Raw genomic sequence first — 13,895 nt, 5'->3', positions numbered from 1 at the left:
CTTATATGCTGATAACTATAAAACATTAGTCAAGGAAATAAAAAAGGATTCAAAGAAATGGAATGATATTCCATTCTCCTGGACTGGAAAAATTAATATTGTAAAAATGGCCATACTACCCAAAGCAATCTACAGATTCAATGCAATCCCTAACAAGTTACCCATGACAGTTTCCACAGAACTAGAACAAACAACCCCAAAATTTATATGGAACCACAAAAGACCCAGAATTTCCAAAGCAATCCTGAGAAACAAAAACCAAGCAGGAGTCAAAACTCTCCCAGACTTCAGGCTATATTACAAAGCTACAGTCATCAAGACAGGGTGATACTGCTGCCAAGACAGACATACAGACCCATGGAACAGAATAGAGAAGCCAGAAATAAACCCAGACACCTATGGTCAATTAATCTTTGAACATAAAATGGGAAAAGACAGCCTTTTCAGTAAGTGATGCTGGGAAAACTGGGCTGCTGCATATAAATCAATTAAAGTATAACACACCCTCAACACCATGCACAAGAATAAACTAAATACCTAGTTTAGTTTAAATACCTAAAATAAAATAAGACACAATAAAATTCCTAGAAGAGAACATAGGCAAAACATTCCCTGACTTCCACTGTACAAATGTTTTCTTAGGTCAGTCCCTCAAGGCAACAAAAATAAAAACATAAATAACCTAGTGGGACCTAATCAAACTTACGATCTTTTGCATAGCAAAGAAAACCATAAAAAAAGACAACCAATGGAATGGAGAAAATATTGGCAAAGGACTTATCTTTAAAATGTACAAAAACCTTATACAACTCAACAACAACAACAACAAAAAACCCCAACAACCCAATGAAAAACGGGCAAAAGACCTGAATGGACCATTCTCTAAAGAAGATAATCAGATGGCCAACAGGCAAATGAAAAAATGCTCAACATCACTAATTATTAGAGAAATGCAAATCAAAACTACTATCACCTCACACTGATCTCAGTGGCCATCATTAGTAAGTTAATAAATAACAAATGCTGGAGAGGGCGTGGAGAAAAGGGACCCCCCCCCTTTACTGTTGGTAGAAATGTAAATTGGTATAACCGCTATGGAAAGCAGTATGTAAATACCTCAGAAAACTAAAGATAGAACTACCATATGACCCAGCAATTCCACTCATGGGCATATATTCAGACAAAACTTTCTTTGAAAAAGACACATGCACCCATGTGTTCATTGCAGCACTATTCACAATAGCCAAGACATAAAAACAACCTAAATGTCTATCCAAATGAATGGATTAAGAAGATGTATATATACACAATGGGATAGTACTCAGCCATATAATAGAACAAAATAATGCCATTTGCAGCAACATGGATGGAACTGGAGATTCTCATACCAAGTGAAGTAAGTCAGAAAAAGAAAGACAAACACTATATGATACCACCTATATGTGGAATCTAATATATGGTATAAGTGAACATATATACAGAAAAGAAACAAACTCCTTGACAGGGAGAACAGACTTGTGGTTTCCAAGGGTGAGGAGTGGGATGGACTGGGGGTTTGGAGTTAGTAGATGCAAACTATTGCATTTGGAGTGGACAAGCAATGAAATCCTGCTGTATAAAACTGGGAACTATATCTAATCACTTAAGATGGAGCGTGATAGAGGATAATGTGAGAAAAAGAATGTGTATATATGACTGGCTCACTTTGTTATATAGCAGAATTTGACCAAACATTGTAAATCAACTACAATAAAAAATAAAAGTCTTAAAAAAAAAACAATGATTTGGAGTTCCCATCTTGGTGCAGTGGAAATGAATCTGAGTAGGAACCATCAGTTTGCGGGTTCCATGCATGGCCTCGCTCAGTGGGTTAAGGATCCAGCATTGCCATGAGTTGTGGTGTAGGTCGCAGATGTGGCTTGGATCTGGCATTGCTGTGGCTCTTGCATAGGCCAGCAGCAATAGCTCTGATTAGACTCCTAGCCTGGGAACTTTCATGCGCCATGGTTGTGGCCCTAAAAAGTAAAGACAAAACAAAACAAAACAAAACAAAAACAAAAACCCCAAAACCAAAAACCAACCAAACAAACAAAAAACCAAAGAAAAAAACAAAACAAACCAAACCAATGACCAATACCTAGGCTTCTCAAACAATTCCAAAAACCTGAAGAGGGTGTAGCACTCCCAAATTCATTCTACAAGGCTGCCAGTATCCTGATACCAAAACCATACCAAAAAAGAGAGAAAATTACAGGACCATATGTTTAATAACATAGATGCAAAATTTCTCAAGAAAATATTAATAAACTGCATCTGACAGTATATTAAAAGGATCATATACCATAATCAGCTTGGATTAATCTCAGTGTTACAAGTATGGGTCAACTTGGCAAGTCAATTCACACACCTATGGTTCATTAATCTATGAGAATGTAGGTAAGAGTATTGAAAAAATTCTCTTCATCATGTGGTGAAGTGAAGTCAGACAGCAAGACACTAACATCATATGCTATCACTTACATGTGGAATCTAAAAAAAGGACACAATGAACTTCTTTGCAGAACAGATACTGACTCACAGACTTTGAAAAACTTATGGTTTCCAAATGAGACAGTTTGGAGGTTGGGGGATGTGCTGGGGATTTGGGATGGAAGTGCTATAAAATATCATTGTGATGATCATTGCACAACTATAAATGTAATAAATTTCATTGAGTATAAAAAATAAATAAATAAAGCAAATGAAATAAAAACAAAAATAAATGTGACTTAGACTTAAAAAGTGCAAGGAAAAACATTTACTACCAGGGAACAATCATAAAGAGGACATATATAATGAATGGTTTTCATAAAGTACATTCATTGCTCCTTTCATCATTATGACTAATGTTAGAAAAGATGGAGATATTTCATTAAGAGAATGGAAAGATTCATGAGTGGGAAACACTGGAAGTTTTCAAGGAGAAATAGGAAGATAAAACAATAAAAAGGCATAAAACAAGTCATCAGCCCCTTCATTCCAATGTGTAAGCACCCTTCTTCATGAACATTGATTTTCCATAATTCAATGAGTAGTTAAGACTCATGACCCTTCAATCATGTGATCTTCCTGAGTTGAGGACAAGTGGCCTTTTTATAGCTGTCATTCTGAAGAATGCCATCAGAACCCTCTTTATGTCTCTGTTCCTCAGACTGTAGATGAAGGGGTCAAGCATGGGCGTGACCATAGTGTACACCAATGACTCTGTTGCACTTGAGTGTGAGCTGTGGGTAGCAGTAGAGCTAAGGTATACACCGATGCTTGTACAATAAAACAAGGAGACAACAGAGAGATGAGACACACAGGTGGAAAAAGCTCTATACTTTCCCTGAGCAGATGAGATTCTATGTATGGAGGAAGCTATCTTAGAGTAAGAGTAAAATATTCCAGTGAGAGGACCACCAGCCAGCAGCACAGCTGCAATATATATCACTACATCATTAAGAAATGTGTCAGAACCGGCAGGTCGGACCATATGGTTGACTTCACAGTAAAAGTGAGGGATTTCCACCTCTCTACAGAAGGATAGTTTCCATACCATTAAGGTTTGTAACAAGGAATGCAGAACACTGATTACCCAGCTAACCAGAACCAGAATTCCACAGAGTTGGGGGTTCATAATGACTGTGTAGTGCAGGGGGTGGCAGATGGCCACAAAGCGGTCATAGGCCATCACAGTCAGGAGGAGGTCATCCAACCCTGCAAACAGCATTAGAAAATACACCTGGATGATGCAGGCTACATAGTTTATAACTTGTCTTTGTGTGTAGATGTTCCACAGCATCTTTGGGATGGTGGTGGAGATGAAACAGATGTCTACAGAGGACAGGTTGGAGAGGAAGAAGTACATGGGTGTGTGGAGGTGGGAGTCTGAGCTAATGGCCAGAATGATGAGCAGGTTTCCAAACATAGTGATCAGGTACATGGAGAGGAAAAGCCCAAATATGAGGGGCTGCAGTTCTTGTTCCTCTGAGAATCCCATAAGAAGAAATTCTGAAACACCTGTTATGTTCGTTGGTGCCATGTGGTGGAGGATACTACAAGGAAAGGGGATAATTTTCATACAAGTGGACATTACACACATTGTTGAAATGTTAATATTCATATTTTTTTCTGTTAAAAAATAATTTCAATATTTTGTTCTTGGACTTGACAATGTGTTTATGATTGTTAAAAATAGAATCTCCTAAAATTCAGTCATGGAGAATGAATACAGGAAATAAAAAATACATATAGTATATCAGGTAGTGACAAGAGCTATGAGCTAAATGATAACAAGTATAAGGGAAAGAGTAAGGAGGGGTTGCTATTTTTTTATGGCTATTCAGGCAAGACATGCACATAAAGTGACATTTGAATAGAGACCTCAAGGTAAAGAGAGCAGAAGCCATGAGCACTTCAGGAGAAATGGGTGCCTGGCAGGGAGAACAGACAGTGCAAAGGCCCTGAAGATGATGCTTGCTTAAGATGTTTGAATTTAAAAAAGGAAGCTAGGAGTTCCCCTTGTCGCACAGCGGAAACGAATCTGACTAAGAACCATGAGGTTGCAGGTTTTGATCCCTTGCCTCACTCAGTGGGTTAAGGATCTGGCATTGCCATGAGCTGTGGTGTAGGTTGCAGATGCGGTTCAGCTCTGATGTTGCTGTGGCTGTGGCGTAGGCCGGCAACTGTAGCTCCAGTTCGACCCCTAGCCTGGGAACATCTATGTGCTGCAGGTATGGCCTTAAAAAAAAAAAAAGCCACTGTGGGGACGGTAAAGGGAAAGAGGGAGAGTGAGGAGAAATAACGTCAGAGATTGTTGCAGAACTAAGTGTAGGTGGCCTCCCTGCTGCTGCTGAACCTTCAAGTCACAAGGATTCCTTCATCCACAGTGTGTACCTCTAGCACTTTATGAAATTCTTGCAAAGGTGGCCTGTATGTATAAATGAAATCCATCTGTTGATTGAGTTCTGCCCTTTTTATATAAGAATCCCCTTGGAATATATGAGTTCAGTACTTGTTGAGACCAGCTCAGCAGGTGAGGGCTGAAGAATGGGTGCTGTGAAACTTAAGGAAAAAAGTTAACATAAAACAAGACACAGAGATATTTATCTTAATTAAAGGTGGGAACCAGGGGATTCAAGGTCTCAGGGACCAAGAGCACCACCTCAAGAAACCACATTGCTTTTATTGTGCTCTTTAGGATTACATCAAGTGAGGAGGGATAGGTGCAGGATATAGTTTTTTTTTTAATTTTAAAAGTTCTTTTATTATTTAAAAGTCACATATCTGGTAGATGGTTAAGATTATACTCTGACCTTTAGGCATTCAACAATCATTAGCATTTGAGGAAGGTTGGCCTTAGCTATCTATGCATAGAATCTAGAGAATTATCATTGTGCTTCCACAAAAGGCATGCCTATCTGTGGCAACCCAGTGTGCCTAGGTTTGCATCTTGATTCTCTTTGCTAATGTATATTCTGCTAACACTGCTCATAAACCACTTGGGGCCATGAGGTTCCTCTTTATCTTATTTTAACAGGACACATCATGCTATGCAAATGGTGTGCCAATCTGCACAGGTCTGGCATGCCTAGACCAATGCATTATGTCCTCATTCAGCTGACCATATGAATGACTTAGGCCTTTTGGTCTTTGTTCTTAAGCTTAAGTCATTTACCAGCACTGCAACAGTTTTTCAAGCAGGAATATGGGGTAAAGTAAAGCAGGACAAGATGGAGTTTTCAGCATAGAAAATAGAAGCAAAGAGGCTAAGAAAAGATTATCGAAACCTGTCTCCCAACAAGTGCTCCTGCTCTGAGGACTTCTTGCACTGCACAATCCATGGACACACACACACACACACACACACACACACAACTTTGGCTTACCAGTTTGTGCTACTTCTGTGTATTTTCACCCCTAACTACTCTAGCTTAGAGGTTGATGTAACTCAAGTTAATTAGATCAAATTATGTACAAACAACATCCAGAAATTCCAGTTTGTAATCTCAGGTACCAATAAATTTGGGAGTTCCATTTTGGTATGGACATTTTCTCCTTTATATTAAAGATACATAAAAAATCTTTTCAGTGAACAAATATGCCTGTATATATACCTATAATCTTTCTGTAAACCTGGATATTAATGCATATCTATATATTTCTCTATAACTGTCTATCCATCTGTCTATCATCTATCTATAGAAAATAGACATGAAAGGGAATAAAGATCTGATGAACTCAAATTGTCCCTGAGAGACTGTGGTAAAGAAAATCTTCTTTGGTTCTGGAGACATTTTGTAGGCTGTTTGAGTTCCTTGATGCCCAGGAAAAATAATAAAAAAGAAAAAATAAATTTATCCAGAAGTGAAAGTAGCAGTGTAGTTATGACCTGAAACACAAATTGTACAGATGGAGAGAAAACTGAGCAAAGGGAATAAACCAAGACTTTATAAAAGGATGTATAAAAAGTACAATGAATATGAATTGAATGTTGGCCATTTTTAATAACAGGCAGCAAATTTTGTTTTAGCAAGTGTGTGAATATGAGTACACTCCTACAAGGATAAGTTTAGAAAAACAAAAAGTTAGGAAAGCAAAAGAATGACAAGGAGAATGAAAACATGCTAAACAGTGTGATTCAAAACAAGTGTGGTAAACAGAGTCAAATGGAAAATTAAAAACTTTTGAATAAGAGATGAAATAGTAGTAATTTATAATATCAATGTGGATTAATTGAATTGACAATGACTTAAATGTGAAATAATATATTAAATAATGTTCCTAGAATGTCCTGGCAGGTAGTACCTGCTCAGTTTTATTATTTGATGAATGAACTGTGACTTAGGTCTTATTATATACAAACATTTAATATGAGGTAAGATTGTATTTCAATTCATTTGCAAAAATTGAATTGTTGATGAAAGTTGTCATAATCACCTACCTTGAAAAAATGAAGTTTTTTGCCTCCCTCAAACAGCTTACAAAAATTAGAGCGATTAGGACTGAGCGTAAGAGTAACCTACACATTTTAGATGAATATCTTGACATCTAAATATATAAAATTAATGGGCCAGAAAAACCATCTTAAATAATGCAAGAAATTTAGAAGAAAGACACAGACATGTGTAACATAGTAAATTAAAAAAAATTGACCCAAAATATGCCTCAAAATCAATTGTAGAAAAATTGGGACGTAGAAAAATGAGCATATAATACATGGGTAAATGATAATAACAAGCAAATCAAAATGGTGACTATATATATATAAATCTTCGCTCTAACTCAGTACATAGTTTAGGTAACAATAAGAAAGCTCTCTGCAGTCTGTCATACCACAGTCCTGGGGAAAAAACTTAAACATCCAACACATTTTAGGGTGGGAATTTTTGAACTAGTAGCAAAGATATACTCTTTAATTTTCCTTTCAGAAATGTAAAGTGTTAAAAGATTTTAGGGAAAAATGTTGGCGTTCCCGTCGTGGTTCGGTGTTTAACGAATCTGACTAGAAACCATGAGGTTGTGGGTTTGATCCCTGGCCTTGCTCAATGGGTTAAGGATCCGTCGTTGCCGTGAGCTGTGGTGTAGGTTGCAGATGCGGCTCAGATCCCGAGTTGCTGTGGCTCTGGTGTAGGCTGGTGGCTACAGCACTAGCCTGGGAACTTCCATATGCCACGGGAGCAGCCCTAGAAAAGGCAAAAAGACCAAAAAAAAAAAAGAAAAAGAAAAAGAAAAGTTTTACGGAAAAGTGTGAAGATAGCTATATATATTCAAAATATAGATATTCTTTAACTAAGTGTTCTTCAGTGTTGGCACAATGGACATTGGACATTCTGGGCCAGATCAGTGTTTGTGGTGGGGTCTGTTCTGTGAACTGTCCCAAGTTTAGAGCATTCCTGACTTATGTATAATACTTCAGTATGATCCCTCCCTGTGTGACAGCCAAAAAAGTCTCTGGACATTGCCCAGTTAACCCTGGGAGACAAAATCATTCATGGTAAGAATGACAGTTTGAATGTCATTCTCAATACATTTGTGTAGCATTGATATTACAGCAACTTGACGATAAAGGGTACGAAAATCCATCAAAGTGAGAGTAGCACAGGCAGACTATGACCTGTTATACAGATATATAATATAAATACATTTAACAATATGGAATAACAGTTATGAATCTTCATTAAATTAGTGATTGGAGACAAGTCTGTGAGGAATTACTAAGCAGGAAAACAGGACAAAACTTAGGAGCAATGATGCAGTAAAACACAGAGTATTTACAATGTGCAAGGGTCTTATTCTTGCATTTGTATAAAAGTGTATGAGTATGCATACTTGCATGGTATAGAAAGAAAAGGTTTTTTTTTTTTTTTTTTGTCTTTTTGTTGTTGTTGTTGTTGTTGTTGCTATTTCTTGGGCCGCTCCTGCGGCATATGGAGGTTCCCAGGCTAGGGGTTGAATCGGAGCTGTAGCCACTGCCCTACGCCAGAGCCACAGCAACGTGGGATCCGAGCCGCGTCTGCAACCTACACCACAGCTCACGGCAACGCCGGATCGTTAACCCACTGAGCAAGGGCAGGGACCGAACCCGCAACCTCATGGTTCCTAGTCGGATTCGTTAACCACTGCGCCACGACGGGAACTCCCGAAAGAAAAGTTTTAAAATAAACTCAGAACTTGGGGGAAATATCAATGAGAATGAAATTAGATTAAGTGGAGTTGTTTCAAAACAACTGCGTGTAACACAATAAAAGGCAAACCTTCAAGTATGTTCTATAAAGAGGATGCAAACTATTTTACATTTAGAATGGATAAGCAATGATATCCTCCTGTATAGCACAGGGAAATATATCCAATCTCTTGGGATAGAAAATATGAGAAGAAGAATGTGTATATATGTGTGACTGGGTCACTTTGCTGTACAGCAGAAATTGGCACGACATTGTAAATCAACTATACTTTAAAAAATAAAAATGGTAAAATTAAAAAAGATAATGGTAATAATCTAACACATCAACATGGGTCATAAAATAAAATTAAATTGCCAATGACTTGGACATAAGAGACTATAATGGAAGGGCTTTAAAATGTACGGAGAAAAGAGGATCTAAGTTATAACTTCATCTTATTTGAAGATTTGTGGATTTCAGTATCCTTAAGAGAGATACAGGTGATCTTGTGTCAACTGGTATAGAAGGATACCTTACTAATGATGGCTGAATGTGATGCAACATTTAAATACAGATCTGATCACAAAAGATAAAAAAATGAACCTATCTACAAAACAGAAACAGACTCATAGGCATAGAGAATAGACCTGTGGTTGCCAAGGGGGAGGGGGAGGAGGAAGGAGTGGGATGAATAGGGAGTTTGGGGTTAGTAGATGCAAACTGTTACATTTAGAATGAATAAGCAATGCAGTCCTACTGTACAGCACAGGGAACTCTATCCAATCTCTTGGGTTAGAATATGATGGGATATAATATAAGGAAAATAATGTATATATGTATATCTTGAGTCACTTTGCTGTACAATGAAAATTGGCACAATATTGTAAATCAACTATACTTGGATAAAGAAATGTTGAGGAATAATCGAGACTTAAAATCTTGGAAACTTATAAAGGATGATTTATCAGCACTAAGGATGCATAATTTTCACTATCATTTTTTTGTTTAAAACAATGATTTGCTTAATGCATAAGCCCAATTCTTTGGAAAAGTTGAAATTAAAAAGCAATGGAGAGAACAAATATGACTTACTGGTAGATGTGACTACATTACAGAAAATTTATGTACACTCAAAATTCCTTTCAAATACATCTATATTTACATAAGAAAACTTAAAATCAAACAACCAATTTGTGAAAAAATCTCCAATTCTCTTTTTGAGAGCTTGCACTCAAAAACAGGAATCAAAGTTCTCTGATCCTATTATCCAAAAGCAGAGAACTCATGCAGATAATGAGGTACAGAGAAATTTAAGTGACTAAAAAAATCCACATACATATTCAGCCTTAGAGACAATGAAATAATTTCAAAGTAAGATCATTAGCAACCCATCTTTACATACAAATTGTTTTTCTTTGTTTTTTTGTTTTTTTTTTTTTTTAACAGAAGATACTATGAAGTGTATGTCTTTGGCAACTGGTGTTTCAAGAAGGCATTGCAAGCATTCTTTAGTGTGAATTTTTCTGATCAATATTACTAAAACATGGTCAAATATGCCCCATCAAATATTAGAAAGGAATTGGGAGTTCCTGTCGTGGCAGAGCAAAAACAATTCCAAGTAGTATCCATGAGGATGTGGGTTGGATTCCTGGCCTCACTCAGTGGGTCGGGGATCCAGTGTTGCCATGAGCTGTAGAGTAGGTTGCAGATGTGGCTCTGATCCTGTGTTGCTGTGATTGTGGTGTAGGCTGGCAGCTGTAGATCCAATTCAGACCCTAGCCTAGGATCCTCCATATGCCGCGTGTGCGGCCCTAAAAAGCAAAAAAATAAAAAATAGAAAGAAAGAAATGCCTTCACTGTGTTTTAGATCCCTCCATTGCTAATACCCTATTTCTCTATTCCAGTTAATTAATATGATATTGGACAAATACTATACTTTTACTGGAAATACTTTATGTCTCTTATCACTCTTCTTATTGGGCTTCCATTCCTATCATTTATTGGCATCACCTTACTAAGATTAATGTTCACGTACCCTTTAATATCTAAAAATATATTGATATTTAATCAAGCAAGCAAACACCCATAGTAGTCTCTGGGCTCCGGGTTAGGCTGAAATGTTTCTCACGTTACCTCTGGTAAACATCCTTTCTGACCTTTTCTTGCAGGGTCTTTTGGGTTCTTGGAATCTTGCATGGGAACTGTGAGAGAAAGGTATCTGTTTGAAATTCTGAATCCCCTCCTGGATGGTTGATGATGGAGAGTAGAGCTCTGTCTCCAGATGAGACAGCAGTAAGGAGTCAAGCACCAGTCTTTTAGTATGATTAAGGACTCCCAAAGCAAGAACCTGTTTCTCCCATGCCCAGGGAGGGCTGCAGCAGAGGAGAGATTACAGCTCTCTATGTCTGCTCATTAAGTGTATTTCCCTCAGGTTACAAAGACCTATAAGTACATTATTTCCCTGTGGACACTGATCTGGACAGAAAAGATATTTTTCTTCTGATTCTCTGTTCCCAGGATACCAGTTATAAGTCAGGAGATTTTTGTGTCTATTAATCCTTCTCCATTAACTCTCTTGCCTTCCAGAGGGCTCAACTCCCAGTACCTTATCCTAACTCTGAATTTAAGTTTTTGCCAACATATATGAGGCAACTGTATTGACAGGTCCCCTAGATCATTAAAGTATTGTCTTGTGCTGGTACACAGCCCATGACACCCTTAGAAAATTATCATTCTCCTCTTGTAAGAGGGACAACTTTGTTCTTTTAATGTAAAACATTGGGCAGTATACTCTTTGGCTTCCTACATTTTTGCTAAAGCCATTAGGAATTTTATACTTATGTCTGAAGTTGAGAGCTATCATTTTGCCCTCATAATAAAATATTTTTAAGTTATGAGACAGACTTAGATATTTTTAGGTGCCAAAACCTGGCTTAGAACATGATAGGTATTAACTGATTTAATTTTTAGAGAAGTTCATTCTGTAAGACGATATCATTATATCTCCATCTTCTGTTCCAGGAATGGTGTTCAGGGGAAATGAATGTTATGCTGAATATTACAAAACTGATTTGTGGATGGGTCATTTTTATTTTTTATTTTATTTTAATTAGAGTATACTTGATTTATGGTATTATGTCAATATCTACTGTACTGCATAGTGACCCAGTCTCTCTCTCTCTTTCTCTAGATGCGGGTATATGCGTGCACACACACACATACACGTTCTTGTTCTCGTACTATATTCCATCATATTCTATACAAAGGGATTTTGTCTAGTACTCTGTGCTGTACCTTATTGCTTAACCATTTTAAATGTAAAAATTTGCATCTGCCAATCCCAAACTCCCCATCCATCCCACTCTCTCCCCTCTCTCCCTTGGCAATCACAAGTCTATTCTTTATGTCTGTAAGTCTGTTTCTCTTTTTGTAGATAGGTTCATTTGTGCCTTATTTTATATTCCACATATAAATGATATCTTATATGGTATTTGTCTTTCTCTTTCTGGCTTGCTTCACTTAGTATAAGAATCCCTATTTGCATCCATATTGCTGCAAATGCCATTATTAGATCTTTTTAATGGCTGAGTAGTATTCCATTGTATATATGTACCATATCTTCTTAATCCATTAATCTATTGATGGACATTCAGGGTGGCATGGATGGTGTAGATTCGATGGATATTTAGGTTGTTTCCATGTCTGGACCATTGTGAATAGTGCTGCAGTGAACACAGGGGTGCAAGAATCTTTTTGAGTACAAGTTTTATTGGGATATATGCCCAGGAATGGGATTGTTGGATCATATGAAAGTTCTATGTTTAGTTTTCTGAGGAACCTACATATTGTTTTCCACAGTGGTTGTACCAGTAATAGTGAAAGCTTCTCATATATACATGGAACATTCTCCAGGATAGATTACTTCTTGGGTCACAAATCAAGCCTCAGTAAATTTAAGAAAGTTGAAATTATATCTATCATCTTTTCTGACCAGAGTGCTATGAGACTAGAAATTGACCACAAGATAAACACTGAAAAACCCCCCAAAAATATGTGAATGCTAAACAATATGCTACTAAACAACAAATGGATACCTGAAGAAATTAAAGGGGAAATTAAAAAAATACCCAGAGACAAGTGACAATGAAAACACGACAATGCAGGAGTTCCTGATGTGGTGCAGTAGGATAAGGACCCTGTATTATCTCTGCAGTGGCTCTGGTCATGCTGAGACATGGGTTAATGATCCAGCTTGCTGCAGTTGTGGTGTAGTTTGCATCTGTGGCTCAGATTTTATCCCTGGTCCTGGAACTTCCATATGCCATGGGTGTGCCCAAAAAAGAAAAACACATGAAAAGAAACAAAACAACCCCCCCCCCAAAGTCCAAGACAATCCAAAATGTATGGGACACAGCAAAGGAAGTTCTAAGAGAAAAGTTTATAGCAACAAAATCTTATCTCAGAAAAGAAGAAAAATCTCATGTAAACAACCTAAACTTACAACTAAAGTAACTAGAGAAAGAAGAACAAACCAAACCCCAAGTTAGTAGAAGGACAGGAATAAATATCAGCAGCAATAAATGAAATAGAGACAAAGAAAACAGTAGAGATCAATGAGATCTTCAAACTTTCAACAAATGGGAGTTCCCATCATGTCTCAGTGGTTGATGAACCCGACTAGGATCCATGAGGTTGCAGGTTTGATCCCTGGCCTTGCTCAGTGGGTTAAGGATCTGGTGTTGCTGTGAGCTGTGGTGTAGGTCACCGAAGGGGCTTGGATCTGGTGTTGCTGTGGCTCTGGTGTAAGCTGGCAGCTATAGATCTGATTAGACCTCTAGCCTGGGAACCTCCATATGCTGTGGATGTGGCCCTAAAAAAAGAGAAAAAAAAATTTATATGAGGAATCTACAAAAAGGAAACAAGCAAATGTATATATAAACACATAAACAAATTTACAGATATAGAGAACAAACTAGCAGTTACCAGTTGGGAAAAAGAAGGTGGAAGGGGCAAGATAAATTATTTTTAAATAGAAAAAATAAATAAGCAACAAGCACATATTATAGAGCACAGACATATTTTTCAATAATTTTAAATGAATCATAACCTGTAAAATGTTGAATCACTATGTTGTACACTGAAACTCATATACTACTATAAATCAACTATACTTCAATAAAAATAAACTTAAATGGAAGAAAAATTAAT

At 37.2% G+C, this 13,895-nt stretch overlaps 1 protein-coding gene and 1 pseudogene across 1 annotated transcript in view; both read right to left on the bottom strand.

The window, feature by feature from the left end:
• Positions 1–3,091: 3,091 nt before the first annotated feature.
• Positions 3,092–3,885, bottom strand: LOC110258796 (annotated as a pseudogene).
• A 159-nt stretch (positions 3,886–4,044) lies between these two features.
• Positions 4,045–13,895, bottom strand: part of LOC110258795 (olfactory receptor 1571-like) — a 30,982-nt gene continuing 21,131 nt past the window's right edge. Inside the window, exons 4-5 of the mRNA XM_021082066.1 lie at positions 10,723–10,732; positions 4,045–4,076 (exon numbers count right to left, since the gene is read on the bottom strand). Coding sequence (XP_020937725.1) covers positions 4,045–4,076; positions 10,723–10,732 — 42 coding nt within the window. The remainder of the gene's footprint in view (positions 4,077–10,722; positions 10,733–13,895) is intronic.

This window comes from Sus scrofa, unplaced genomic scaffold, assembly GCF_000003025.6.
Source record: "Sus scrofa isolate TJ Tabasco breed Duroc unplaced genomic scaffold, Sscrofa11.1 Contig44, whole genome shotgun sequence".
Taxonomy (NCBI): domain Eukaryota; kingdom Metazoa; phylum Chordata; class Mammalia; order Artiodactyla; family Suidae; genus Sus; species Sus scrofa.
The sequence above is the reverse complement of the archived record's forward strand: the minus strand, read 5'-3'. Positions and strand labels throughout refer to the sequence as shown.